Here is a 13,126-nt window from a genome sequence, read left to right as displayed (position 1 = left end):
AGCAGCCATCACATAGTTATTTTAGCCCCTCCCTGCCACACCTTCTGCCATCCTGTTCAGGCTGTTTACCCCACTATCACTCCCAGAACTGATTAATAAAGGTGGGGAAAAGGTGGACCACCCGACTCCACTGTAATCCGTTTAAACTTTGCTGCTTTTGCCGCGCTAGCAGAGCCTCTACAGGAATCACCGCAAGATTTTGTGTCAAAGCACGTCCGGTGCTTTCTGTTCCCTTCGGAGAAGCAGCGACTCTGGTGCAGATAGACTAGAAACAACCAACCAATCATAAGGCGGCAAGTATTTTAAAACGTCTGAGCAGCTGCGTTCCTCGCAACTCTGGAGTCCTGCTGGCCCAAACGGTGAACAAGAGGTTTCACTAATCTCACGATGTGTTTGTTTTGAAGAATCTCCGTTTCATGTAGATTAGCGATGTTCAGATTTGACCTGTCGACTGGTTTCGGATTAATGAATTAGAAAAAAAAGAGGTAGAGGACATAAACTGGCCTTTTAAGAAGCTGTCTTTGCTCCTTATGTGGATAAGCTGTTAAGACGCATGCGTGCTTATGGACTTTAAACCGAGAGCTACCATGGTTACTAAACTAAAGCTAGGCTAAAAGCATCCAATGCAACAACTGGACATCATCACTCAGAGACCAGAGTGTCTGAGTGATGATGTGATTTAAATATGTGAACATTACGTGGGAACAATAAGCACCGAGGCCCAAATGCATCAAACTCAGGCTGCCTAGCATGCAACTCGACTCCAACCAATGTTTACAACACAAGCTTTATAAATTAATCCTCGCCTGATCTGCTGTGAATTCTTAGAGGTTGGAGCTGTTGAACAAAGCAAATGTTCAGCTCTGTCTCTGTCCTGCTACGACGAGTCGTTGGCTCTAAAGCTAATCTGAAACATTTGGTTTGTTTGCTTGTTAAAAAAATTTACTGTCTTTAATTATACAATTTAACCAAAGCACAGTTTGCATGAACTTTGCATTAAACTTTTTTCACTTCTAGCCACATTACAACCACTTCCGTGTCTTTTATTGGGGTTTTATGTGACAGAGCAACACAATAAGTGCTTAATTGGAAAGGACCTCTTTCTCTCTCCCTCATTTGTTTTTTTTTACAAAGAAAAAATCTGAACAGTGCAGCGTGCTTTTTGTATTCAGACCCCTTGATTTAATGCCTTGTAGACACTTTCACTGAACTTACAGCCGCAGGTCTCTTCGATTAAGTCTCTATGAGCGTTACACATCCACAGGCTGACATTTGTGCAAACACTTCTTTACAAAAATGACTCAAACTCAGTCGGATTAGATGGAGAGCGTCTTGCTACAGAGTCTCAATTAGATTTAGGTCTGAACTTTGACTAGGCCGTTCTAACACTTAACCATGCTTTCATATAAGTTATTTCATTATAGCTCTGGTTGCACGTTTAGGCTAGCTTCCATCACTGTGCCAAGTGTTTTCCAGCTTCTAACAGGTTTTTTCCCCTTTATTGTCCTGTTTATCTCCATCCATCTTCCCATGGACTCTGAACTTGTGCCTGCTGCCACCACCATGCTGGAAGCTGCGTTAACAGGGTGACGCACAAAGATGCTACTACACACACAGTGTCTCGTATTTAGACAACAAACTTTGGTTTGCCCAGTTTGGAGCGACTTCTTTCACGTTTGTAGCTTGTGGCAAAATTCAAACTATAATTAATGATCTGGTTGCTTTTCTGCTAGTTTAGGTGGATGACTGTTTTATTTAGATGGCAGATTGAACAAAGCTCAATGAGATGTTCAAAGCTGTATGTATTGTTTTATGACCTCAACCTGCTTTAAACTCCTCCACAAGTTTCTCCCTCACCTGTCTGCTGTAATTCTCGGTCTTTGTGATGCTGCTTCACTAATGCTCCCTAGAAAAATTCCCAGAACAGCTGGAGGTATTCAGAGATTGACTGCATTATTTTTATTTGTAAAAAAAAATATATATAGTAACAATAATTCTCCTTCCGCTTCCTATTTATGCTCTACTTTATGTTGTCCTACCTTATATATATATATATATATATATATATATATATATATATATATATATATATATATATATATATATATATATATATATATATATATACACAGGGATTTTTGTTGCAACATGGCAAAACCAGGGTGAATGTTGTTGTTTTGCACACGCTGCAGCAAATGACAGCATGTAGCCGTGCCTCTCCATCGGAACTGCTCACGGCGTTCATGCCTTTGGGTCCGCTCGGTTTACGGGGCTGTAATCATTAGCATTGTCCAGGAGCGGCGGTGCCTGACCCCCTCTGAACCATCACAGCTCTGCAGCAATAATGGGAGCGCTAAACTACAACTGTGTGCTGTGGATTATCGGGCCGCTGGGCACAGCGCTGGAGAGCCACGCACAATGAGAAGGCAATTGACTGGCTTAACCAACACCTGTTCCCTTGCGCTGGCCATGTCAAAGACAAGGCAGGGGAATGTGGGATAATCCGTCACATATGTGTAGATAGCCGGAGGAGAATTAAGAGCTTGATTGATTTTCTAATCAGAAACCTTAGCGGAGGAAATGAGCCTGGGCGACACCGAACTTACTGCAGAAGGAGTATCAGCAGCCTCCTCCGTGCAATCAATAGGCCCTCTACCCCCACTCCAGAGGCCAAGAGGAGCGAGGACGGGAAGCCGGTGGGGGGAAGGAGTAAAAAACACACGGGGAGGAGGGGTGAGAACAACGAGGAAGGCAAGCAGAAGGATGACCTGCATATTTAACTCTGCCTGAGGACGAAACCACCTTCTAGTCGCATATCCGTCCCTCACCGGCTTTCATTCGTCTTCTGCGTTTCTGCTAGTTTAAAGTTACGGCGCACAGAAAGCCGAGGCGGGCATTTGGACCTGATCTTTACCAGTCGTTTGGGTTTATGTTGTAACATCGTGGTGGAGCTGCCTGCTGACAAATTACACATACCCGTTGGACATTATTGAGTAAGAGCCGTTCCTTACCTGTGGGTTTCATGTAATAAGCCTCTATGTCAGCCATGTCCGTGTGCAGAGCACAGTCCAGATAACTCTGGATAACTTTCCTGCTGTAGTAGTAGCGCGCACCCATGAGAATGAGCGGTGCACAGCAGGTCAGCGTGACAGATTTGGTCACGTAAAAGCACATTACTATGGAGAAATGGAAGAAAAGTAAACGAAACCTGTCAGAAGAGAGAATCACAAGTTTGATTTCTGGCAAGAGCTTGAATCCAACATCAGACAACAGAAGAGCAGAAGGGTACAGACAGTATGACAACAGGAGGCATCACAGTCCCACATGTTGACGATGAGCAGGGTTAGACATGCAGCAGACTGAGATACACAGAATTCCTTCACACTTAGTTACTGGATGTACTTATCCAGCTCTGGGTACTTATGGAAAAAGTGTTTCCAGGCTTTGCTCCCTGCCCCTATCCATCCGTCCATCCATCCATCCACCCATTCATCAGTTTTGTATCCATCCATTTATTTGTACATCCATAATACAGCAATCCACACATCTGGTTGTCCATCATCCATCCAAACATCCATCTTTGTGTCTCCATCCATCCAATTTTTTTTTTTATTATTATCATTATTTACATTTTGACCTCCAAAGAAACATCTACATTAAGTTCATAACTAAACCTTGGTTCCCATGCTTAAAAATTGAGTCGCATGCTCAACTACTAAATCTGGTAAAGTTTGGGATTTGGACCCTGAGAAAGACGCTTTAGATTGGCTCCTATAATAAGGCCATTATTATTATTATTATTATTATTATTATTATTATTATTATTATTATTATTATTATTATTATTATTATTATTATTATTTTGTATTTCTTTCTGGTTCAGAGCGTGTTAGTGGGACGACGATTGCGTTAAATCCGTATTTACGTGATTGGCTGTGAGTCCGGTGCAACGCTAGGGGGCGCAAAGGGAAACAGAAAACCATCGTGATGGATTGCGCGCGCATGCCCAATGTCCCGCAAATATTTACTCCGCGGAGCGAAACGTGTTTAATATTTAAAATGAACATTACTTTCACCTTAATACGGGGTGACTTTGGGCAGGATTAGGAGGTAGAAATCTGTCAGGCGCGTCTGGCGCGTCGTTTAACCATGCAGAGGTTTTACATTGAACGAGCAAATGAGAAGGGAGGGGAAAAAGGGTCGGTGTCGCCCTGGAGTGATTTATTTCCCTTTCCTTCTTTTGTTTTAATCTTCTGAGCAATGGGCGCACCCTGTTGGGCCGATGCTCAAACGGATTTGCTCGTCCACTGAAGCCGCGCCGGCATGTGATCACAGCATCAGCACCAGCAGCCTCTCTCTACACACATGCTCCATGCGCCCGGCGTGCCTTTTGTTTCCTGCATGCTTCGGGGCAGAGCGCCGGCGCGCCGGCCGGCAAAGTTTAAGGATCTCCGCGTTACGGTACAGGCCGCGTGTCTTACCGGGGCAGGGACCCCGATTAGCAAAAAGCATCAAATCAGATCTGAGTTTCCATGTTTGAACATCGGCTCTTTATAGCTACCGCTCACCTGTCAGAAAGGCGTACAAGAACTGCGTCCTGGGCTGCTGCCAGATGCCCCTGAATGCCGTGTTGGGGACCCGCTCCATGATCCCCTCGTGGAAGATGCGCAGCACCTCCGCCTGGTCCCCGCGCTCGAACTCGCGGATGAACACCGCATCCCTCCGCACATCCTTGGGCTCGCCGGCGGAGCTGAGAGCCGCGCCGGGCGCCGCCGGGGAGCCCCACATCATCGGCTCTTTTTTGGTCCCAGGTATAGCGTCGTGCTCGTCCGCAACGATTTTAGTCTCGCAAACCATTTTGGGAGACGAACAATGCATGCAACTGGCCTGCAGAAAGACGGTCCCGCTACACTTCTGGAGTTTTTTTTTTTTGTTTTTTGGCTTTTTTTTTTTTGTGGATGGGTGAGGATGGGTGATGCGTAAAAAAAAAAAGGTTCTCCTAAAAAACAGTGAGAGGATGATGGAGAGGGGAGGGATAAGACGGAGGAGGGGGGATGTTCTGCTGCAACCCTGAGCGATTCTGAAGACCGAGACTTTTCCGGCGCGATCCGGGCCGGTTTTATAAGCGCGCAGGGGCGGGTATAGACGCGGGTTCAGGGGTTGGGGAGGTCCTCCCGCCCGCTCAGATTGGATGCCGAGGGAGGGGTGGAGGTGATGAGGGAGAGAGAGGTCTGAACGAGCTGATGTGTGCTGCGCGGAGGATGTATTTTGAGAAAGAGGGCTGGTGAGGAGGGGTGAGATGGAGAGATGCGCAGAGAGGATTTTTTTTCCTCCTTCCAGTGGCGCCACCAAAGGGGGATCGATTGGGGGGGGGGGGGGGGGGGGGTTGTCTGTAGCCTTTTAATACACATACAAAATTAGCAGCTATTTCAAAAGAAATGTTAAATGTTAATAAAAAATGTCATTATTGAAAAGCATGCATCATTATTTCAGGAAATGTTCTAAATGTACTTTTTATGTTTAATAACCGATTCAGTGTTTCCAGTCTTGTATTGAAGCACATCTTGAGTTTATTTTTGTCTTTTAGCCTGAAGACCAGACGTTCTGTCTGCACTGAAACCACCAATAATTTGTTAGATATACAAATAATGTAATGTGCAGATGATTAACTAAAAGTTAATTTTTCTTATCACAACCTATAATTAATATTGAGGACCGAATGCAGTTGTGCTTCAATTCATTCCACAAATTACTTGATATTAATTTATATATGTGATGTTTGAATCAAATTAAAAGTGCATAAATTAACACACGTTTATCTGTATGCAATGATTTCAGTAATAAACTGCCTAAATCATTAACCTTGTGAATCATTTATTAAACTTTTGAACCATTTGGAAGCCCTGTGTTGCAACAGATGGTGAAATTATTTCACCTGCCATCAGTGGGAGGGTCCGACAGCACTATAGCCGAGGTGATTGGTCAATAGTTAATCTGCTGTTCTGGTTGACCAATCAAATGTTAGGCTCCATTTCATGAGCCACTGTCAGCTATTATTACTTCCTGATGGGTATAGGAAATCTGAAATATTTAAATTAATGCTAAGATAGTTTTTCATAACTTCAACACATTATGAATAGTTTAAATAATAATTAAGTAAATAATAAAGTTTTATTTAAACTATCCCAAAAAGAAAATCTTTAACACCTTTTTTGTGTTGGATTGTGACACTTTTGGCCTTTAATGACCAGCCCTATATACTTGTCTTGTCTTTTGTTTGTATGGAATTAGGTTAGAAAGGGACACGCTTTGATAAGTTGCAATATTCAGTTATTTATTTATTTAAACTTATTTTACAAAAAATATTCAATGTTATTTATCTAAAACATAAAGAACTCAAAATGACTGATTTCAACATAAAACTCTCCATACACTAACCATACACCGTTTTACAGCATTCAGCCAAGGTTGGACCAGCTGGTATAAATGCTTTAGTCTTAGGTGTTTTGTTTTTTTTATTTGTTGTTGTTGTTGCTTTCTGCCGCCCTCGCAGGATATTTTGCCCTGGGCAGAAAACCACATCGGCAATGAACGAGCGGATGCAGTTTTTAGGAATCAAACAAGAGGCAAGCTGTGGAAAAGTTGCATCAACTACAGGCCATTTGAATAAACATTTATTTAAAAAACATATTTAAAAATATAATAATGTTCTTAAAGAAAGCTACAATAAGGATGAGTATCTTCGTTTCGTATATACAGCTACCCTGAGGTAATTTTAAATCTATACATATGTATCAGAGCAGGATTTGTTGATAAAATGAGCCCCAAGGAGACTTGCTGTACAATCCGGACTCACAATGGGGCTGTGTGAGTGACAGCTCTGCTGCACTGCAGTGATCCCTCCGTGGCTTCAGTCCGCCTCGCCACCCTGCTTCTGCGAAAAGTCTCTCCCTGCACGGAGATTATCTTTGCCTTGCTACCCCGTCCATTAGGATCAATTGGCGACTGGTTGCGAATTAATCACCTGCAGCTTTATTGTGGCGGCGGTGGTTGGGATGATGATGACGACGGTGATGCGGGAGCTGCTCCTTTGTTGTCTCTCATCACATGCTTGGTGGTCTTTGACCGTGACCGGTGCAGCTCACTTAGTTAAAACATTAATATTGCATTGATTATTTTTCTAGTGCTGAAGCTGTTATTTAGCAGAGTGCGTATTTACAGCAAATTGTGACACATGCCTAAAGATAATGAAACGTAAAGAAGAGTGGATGAGAATGGAAAACTAAAGAGGTTCTTGGTTTGTGATTCTGCTCTCCCTCCGCAACATTTAATGTGGGACTGCGGATCCTCTCGCAGCCTATTAAAGCAGAACTAGTTTGAACTGGATCAGAACTAGTTTGCTATTGATGAGGCTGCATCTTTTCCTCCGCCTCCTTCTCCTCCTCCTCCTCCTCCTCAGTGAGCAGAAGCAGGAGGAAGAGGGGGAGAGAGGGTGCAGGCAGAAATCCTCGTATAGTCGACCCAGCCTGCACATTTTCTCATCCAAAAAGAACACCGTAGAAGATTTTCATATTAGATCGGCACATCATCCACGGTGGATCAGGCCGGCTGCAGGATGCTCTGAGCATGCGCACTGCGTCACTCTGCTTTGCCTCGTTGGAGTGGTGCCTTTATGTGCTTCCAGTAATGTAGCAACACGAGATGAAAGATGAGTGTGCAAGGGTGGGACGGTTGTAAACACCTCAAAGTAAATTGTAAAATATCTCATTAAACTTTACAGTTAATTTCATAACTGCAGTTGTGCAATTCACCTCAGCAGTAAATCTCTGCCCTGAGTGTTCTGATTTAAGCAAATCCTCTTTTACAGAATTATAAATATGCATTTTATTTCACTAAATCTTAGTTTTTTTTATTTGATATTAATGTCACTTTTTGAATTAATTCTGCCAAAAACTGCCCTGCCAATTATTCAGAGCACTGAAAATGAGTATTGATCTCCCAAATATACTTTTAAAATTACGTGGACAGGAGGAAAACAGAACCATAGTGAATGAACAGATGTGGCTATTAAACCCACTAGCTAATTTAAAGACAGACAGGAAAATAAGGATCTAACAGAAACAAGAATACGCCACTAAATCATAATGAACAGAAAACTAACGGCAGGAGGAAGAATCTACAGATAATAAACAATACTAATGTGAGAAAACACAAACAAAACTGCAGGATCCCCTGGAGCCTAATACTAGGTAATCAAACCCCGGGGATCTTGGCAGAGGCTGTGTTTGGGTCTCTGCCGCTGTTAGATGCGGGTCAGAAGATGAAGTTGAGGTGCTGCTGATTAAATAGATGCTTTGGTTGATGTATATCACTTAGAAACATCGGATGCATATTTTAAGTAATAAAAACAGAAAAACTAAAGCCTTAAGGATTTGTTCAAGGTCAAACTGAGCTGTGAGCTTTGCTAATGTTTACGTTTCTCAGCTGACTGCTTTCAGAATGACAGCGAGTTTGGTGGCATCTTGTTCAGGAGTGTTGGTAGGATGGAGGAGATTGGTCTGAGCCAAAAGATTTTCGGGCCTGTCTAGCTTCTGACCAGCATGATAAATGGATCAAGCCCCCCACACTGCAAAAAGGGAACTTAAAGTAAGTAAACATTTGTTGAAATTAGTGTATTTTTCCTTGATTTGAGCAGGTAAATAAGACCATTGCCAATCGCAAAATTCATCTCCATTAAATTATTACAAGCGCTGGCTATCTAATTATCTTGTTTTAGGGGTAAAAATGCTCTTTCCATTGGCAAATAGACTTATTTACCTGCTCAAATCAAGGAAATTTACACTCATTTCAAGAAAACTTTACTCACTTTTAGTTCCCTTTTTGCCAAGAGATGAGCTTCGACAATATGGCAGCTTGAGGTAGGATGAGAGTAGTGCCGCTTCTCCGCATGGAAAGTAGTCAGGATGTCCCCTGAGCACATTCTACATGGGAGAGACCCTGGGTCAGAACCAGAACTCACCGGAGGGACTACATTTCCCTCCTGGCCTGGAAACACCTTGGAATCCCCAATAATGAGCCGTGGGGTTTTGCCGGTTCAGGGATGTCTGGGCCTCTCCCCTCCACCTGTTACCTCAGTTAACTCAGTATCTCAGATTAGCGGAAAACAATCAGTGGATAGATGGACACCAAAATGTATATGAATTAGCAGAGCAGATGTGTTTGCTCCAGCGTGAAGCCAAACGGACTGAATAATGATGTTGGTAATATGAGTTGATGTTGGGAAGCTGATGAAGGAACCAAACAAAGTTGTGAAAGTTGTTTTATGGTGCTACAGCTGTTCAGGTATTGGGCTGCCCAGTGGCCCACATTTTATATCTGCTCCCCTGCAGCAGAAATGCCCCCCCACCCCCCGCATTTTCTCCACGTGTATGAAGTGGTTTTCCCTGCTACTATCCAAAAATATCCATTTTAGATTAAATAGAGGTTTACAAAGTCTCATACAGCCTTTGTGAGTGCAAAGGGGTCTGGCCTTTATTGGACAACTAGCCTGTTCAGGGTGTATCATGCCTCCTGCCCCCTGTCCTCTGAAAATAGGCAGCGTCCCGCCTGTGACCCTGCAATGGTGGAAGGATTTTCCGGTAGATTGCCATCATGTCTTGCCACAAGAATATTTGAGATAGGAATATTCAATATGAATAATTAAAAGAGGCTGTATTTATTCTAGTGAATTTGAAATCTCAATGGTTTGATTTTCCAATCCAGAAATACAACATGTAATTGGTATAATAGCTTGTGGCTCGTTATATCAAAGTAGGCTGACAGGAAAGGTGGTTTGAGAGAGCTGGGAAGACATACGGTAAAGACCTCATGGCGAAATCAAACCCGGGTGAGGACTAAGGCCTCTCCATACACGGGTCATGCTCACTACCTCTAGCTTGGTGTTCTGCTCTTGATTATATATACATTTGGATTTTGTATTACCCTTGATCAGACTCTGCTTTTATTGATATGCACCATTTTCCTCCATCTGCCTTCAGCTGTACATTAATATTACCAGAAGATTGCTGAATACATGCATGCAAGAGTTGCATCTTTAGTACAAAAGCAACAAACAAAGTCTGCATATATTATATGTACCATTGTTTTATTAAACCCAGAGGGGGTCATGAAGGAGATTTGTAAGAAGAGAGGAGTGGGGGCCTGGCTGTGTTTGTGAATCATAGATGGTGTTAATCTGGGAATGTATCTATCGGAGACACACTCTGCTGTAAGGACGGTCAGCTGCTAGCATGAGGCCATATTATCTATAATCTGATCATGTCTCCCTGTCCTCCACTCTCCCCACCTTCAGTTATGTTTCCTGCTGCCCCAGAGACAGTAAAATGCTTAGATCATGACCTGGGTCACCTCTGGCCTGTGTACAGAGCCTTTGTACACAGAGAACCGGCTGTGACACACACACACACACACACACACACACACTGTGAGTAGATGGTCTGAGGAGACTGGAGGAGCTCTGAGGCACCGCTTTAGCACCACAGGGAGGGAAGAGCTGTGTGCTGTTCATCAGGAGGACTTTGACGGGTGTTGCATCGTGGGCTTTATTAGTTTGGAGAGCACTGGTCCATCCACGACTGTAATGGTGTTTATCCAACAACAAATCACGAATAAACCGTAAAATAAAGACAAAGAGGAGAGCATTCAGACCAGGAAACAAGAAGGGACAGAGAAAGATGATGGAGGATCAGCTGCAGCCGATCAACATCAGTGGAGTTTGTGGCCTGAACTAGTTTGGTTCTTTAAAAGTCCTAGGCTGTGGGAATCAAATGACTGAAGATGCAATATCCAGGTTTGCTGGGACAAAAAAAAGGATTCCTGATTAGAAATGATTCAGATCAAAACTGTTTGAATACAAGGTTACTTCAAAATGAAATTTGCTTGGATTGCTGTTACCAGTGGCAGTCCTTGTCAACATTGCCCCTGGTGAGCTTCTTCTACTGTGGAATATGACAAGATTACATTATTTACCTTCTCTTTTTTTAGGAAACCGTGGTTCTCTGTAAGTTTCAACATTTGTCTCAATCTAAGTTTATCTCGGTCCCCAAAAAGCATAAACATCCTTATAGGTGTGGGTGTTTTCATGAAAAGAATAAATGTTCAAACAATCTCAAACTATGTTTTAAAGAAAACATGTTCAAGGGCAAGTAATCTTTATTGTCCCCTCAGGGTAATTTGTTTTACAGTTCAGTGATGCCGTTCACCATCACCAGCCAGTCATCATTTCTTACATCACTTACGGCGTGCACAACACAGCGGGCTGCCCACTCGTGTTTGAGTGACCTGACATCTCAGAGTCAGGTCTCTATTTTTCTGATATTCTCAATATCAGAAACAGCAGCTTGGTGTTATTTAGATAGTTGATTAATCCGAGCTTTTAACTTATTAACTTCTTGGCAATTATGCATAATTGTCCCCATAAAGCCCATAAAGATAATCTCTGTGCGTTCGATAATTTAGTCACAGAGCAGTTTTCTAAGTTTAGACGATTATTTTCACTGCTGAGTACCCCTGGCTGGGTTTCCCTCTGATATACTTGGAGAAGCTTTACATCAGAACAATGAGTGGTAGCTTCTGAAGTTCGGTGGAAGCAGTGCCGAGCTGAGATAAAGGATGGATTAAAGGGACTGGAAGTATTGAGGATCTGGCTCTTCTGCTGTCTCTGGAGACCTTCCAACAGCTGGTTGTCGATGCAGTCAGATCCTGCAGGACGAGATGAAAGAAAAGTTGGTTTGAGAGAAATTGGAGAAGTGAGAGTTATTGAGCGTAAACCTCCGTCAGGTTCTCCCAGTTTGAGCCCCGGCAGGTTGAGGCTGCCTCGGCAGGGCAGCTGATCTCAGTGTGGTGCAGCAACAAAGGAGGGACTCGCCTTCTTTGAGTGCTCGGTGCTGCGTCCGGATTGAGAATCCTGCCAGGTAACCGCAGGCTCTTCACTGGCCAGCAGGGTTCCTCTGCTTTTCTCCGCTGGTATCTGTCTTTCCCCTGATTGCTTTTAGAGCCAGCTTCCGCACACCAGGAAGCAGAGAGTGGTGCAGTGTTGCGACATCAGCTGCCAGCCTGCCTTTACTTGGGGCTCCTCCTGCTGGTGCAGATAACACCCTCACTGAAGTAATGGAATCTGTTTTATGTTTTCCTTCCTCCTCCTGGTGGTGATCACTATTGTGAATTACATAAAAAGATGTTTGTATGTGTGCAGAAAGAGATGAGGTAGCAGAAACGGCATTAAAAAGCTGCCTCACAGGGCAAATAATCCCAGAATGAGAGAGATGTCATGACTCAGTCTCTTGCTCTCAAACATCTTTTTTGTTTGAGAGGATAGCAGAAGAAATCCCTCAGCTGACTTTAAGATCATAGGGAGAATCTGACTGTAATTTGGTTTTGCACAAGAACCCAAAACCAATTAACTTATTTTTCTTGTAATGATCACAAACTTCAATGTAAATGAACTGGGTTTTTAGATCGAACCAACGGCAGGTACTTTGTAACTGTGAGGCTGAAGGAAAGGCACACACAGCTTTATAATCTCTTTTTAACAATAGAAATCTGAAGTGTGACATACATATGCATTCAGCCATCTTGACCCTGATGTGCACTTACCTCCTGCTGAATGTTGTCTAGAGGAAAAATAACACATGTCCCTGAATACACCATCTCCACTGTTATGCATGGTGATGCGGGGGGGCTGTCTTTCTTTAGCAGGGATGGGGGAGCTGCTCAGAGTTAATGGAAGATGAAGGGAGCTACAAACAGATCCACAGCAAAGGAAAATATGTTAGATGCTGAAAAATACAGCCCTAAACATGCAGCCATGGGGGAGGTCTGACTCCAGCTGCCGTCTATGCCCCGTGAATCTCCCCCAAAACTCTTGACCAGGCTTTGCTTCACAGTCCTCTCAAAGCAGCAGCTCTCCATATTGCTTGTGCACCTTTTTCCTTCCACTCAACTTTCCATGGATGTGCTTGGAGGCAGCGCTCTGTGAGCAGCCGCCTTTGCTACTGATGACCTTTTGTGGCTTACTCTCCTGGATGACTGCGCCAGGGAAAGATCACCTTTCTGCTTCACAAATCTT

At 43.4% G+C, this 13,126-nt stretch overlaps 1 protein-coding gene across 1 annotated transcript; it reads right to left on the bottom strand.

The window, feature by feature from the left end:
• Positions 1-2,167: 2,167 nt before the first annotated feature.
• On the bottom strand, positions 2,168-5,344 carry nat8l (N-acetyltransferase 8-like). Its single transcript, XM_036146341.1, has 2 exons — positions 4,569-5,344; positions 2,168-3,176 (listed from the first exon to the last, which is right to left on the bottom strand). Exons 1-2 carry the CDS (start codon positions 4,876-4,878, stop codon positions 2,911-2,913), a joined length of 576 nt encoding a protein of 191 aa, XP_036002234.1. The 5' UTR covers positions 4,879-5,344; the 3' UTR covers positions 2,168-2,910.
• Positions 5,345-13,126: the final 7,782 nt, after the last annotated feature.

This window comes from Fundulus heteroclitus, chromosome 14 (genome assembly GCF_011125445.2).
Source record: "Fundulus heteroclitus isolate FHET01 chromosome 14, MU-UCD_Fhet_4.1, whole genome shotgun sequence".
Lineage (NCBI taxonomy): Eukaryota > Metazoa > Chordata > Actinopteri > Cyprinodontiformes > Fundulidae > Fundulus > Fundulus heteroclitus.
The sequence above is the reverse complement of the archived record's forward strand: the minus strand, read 5'-3'. Positions and strand labels throughout refer to the sequence as shown.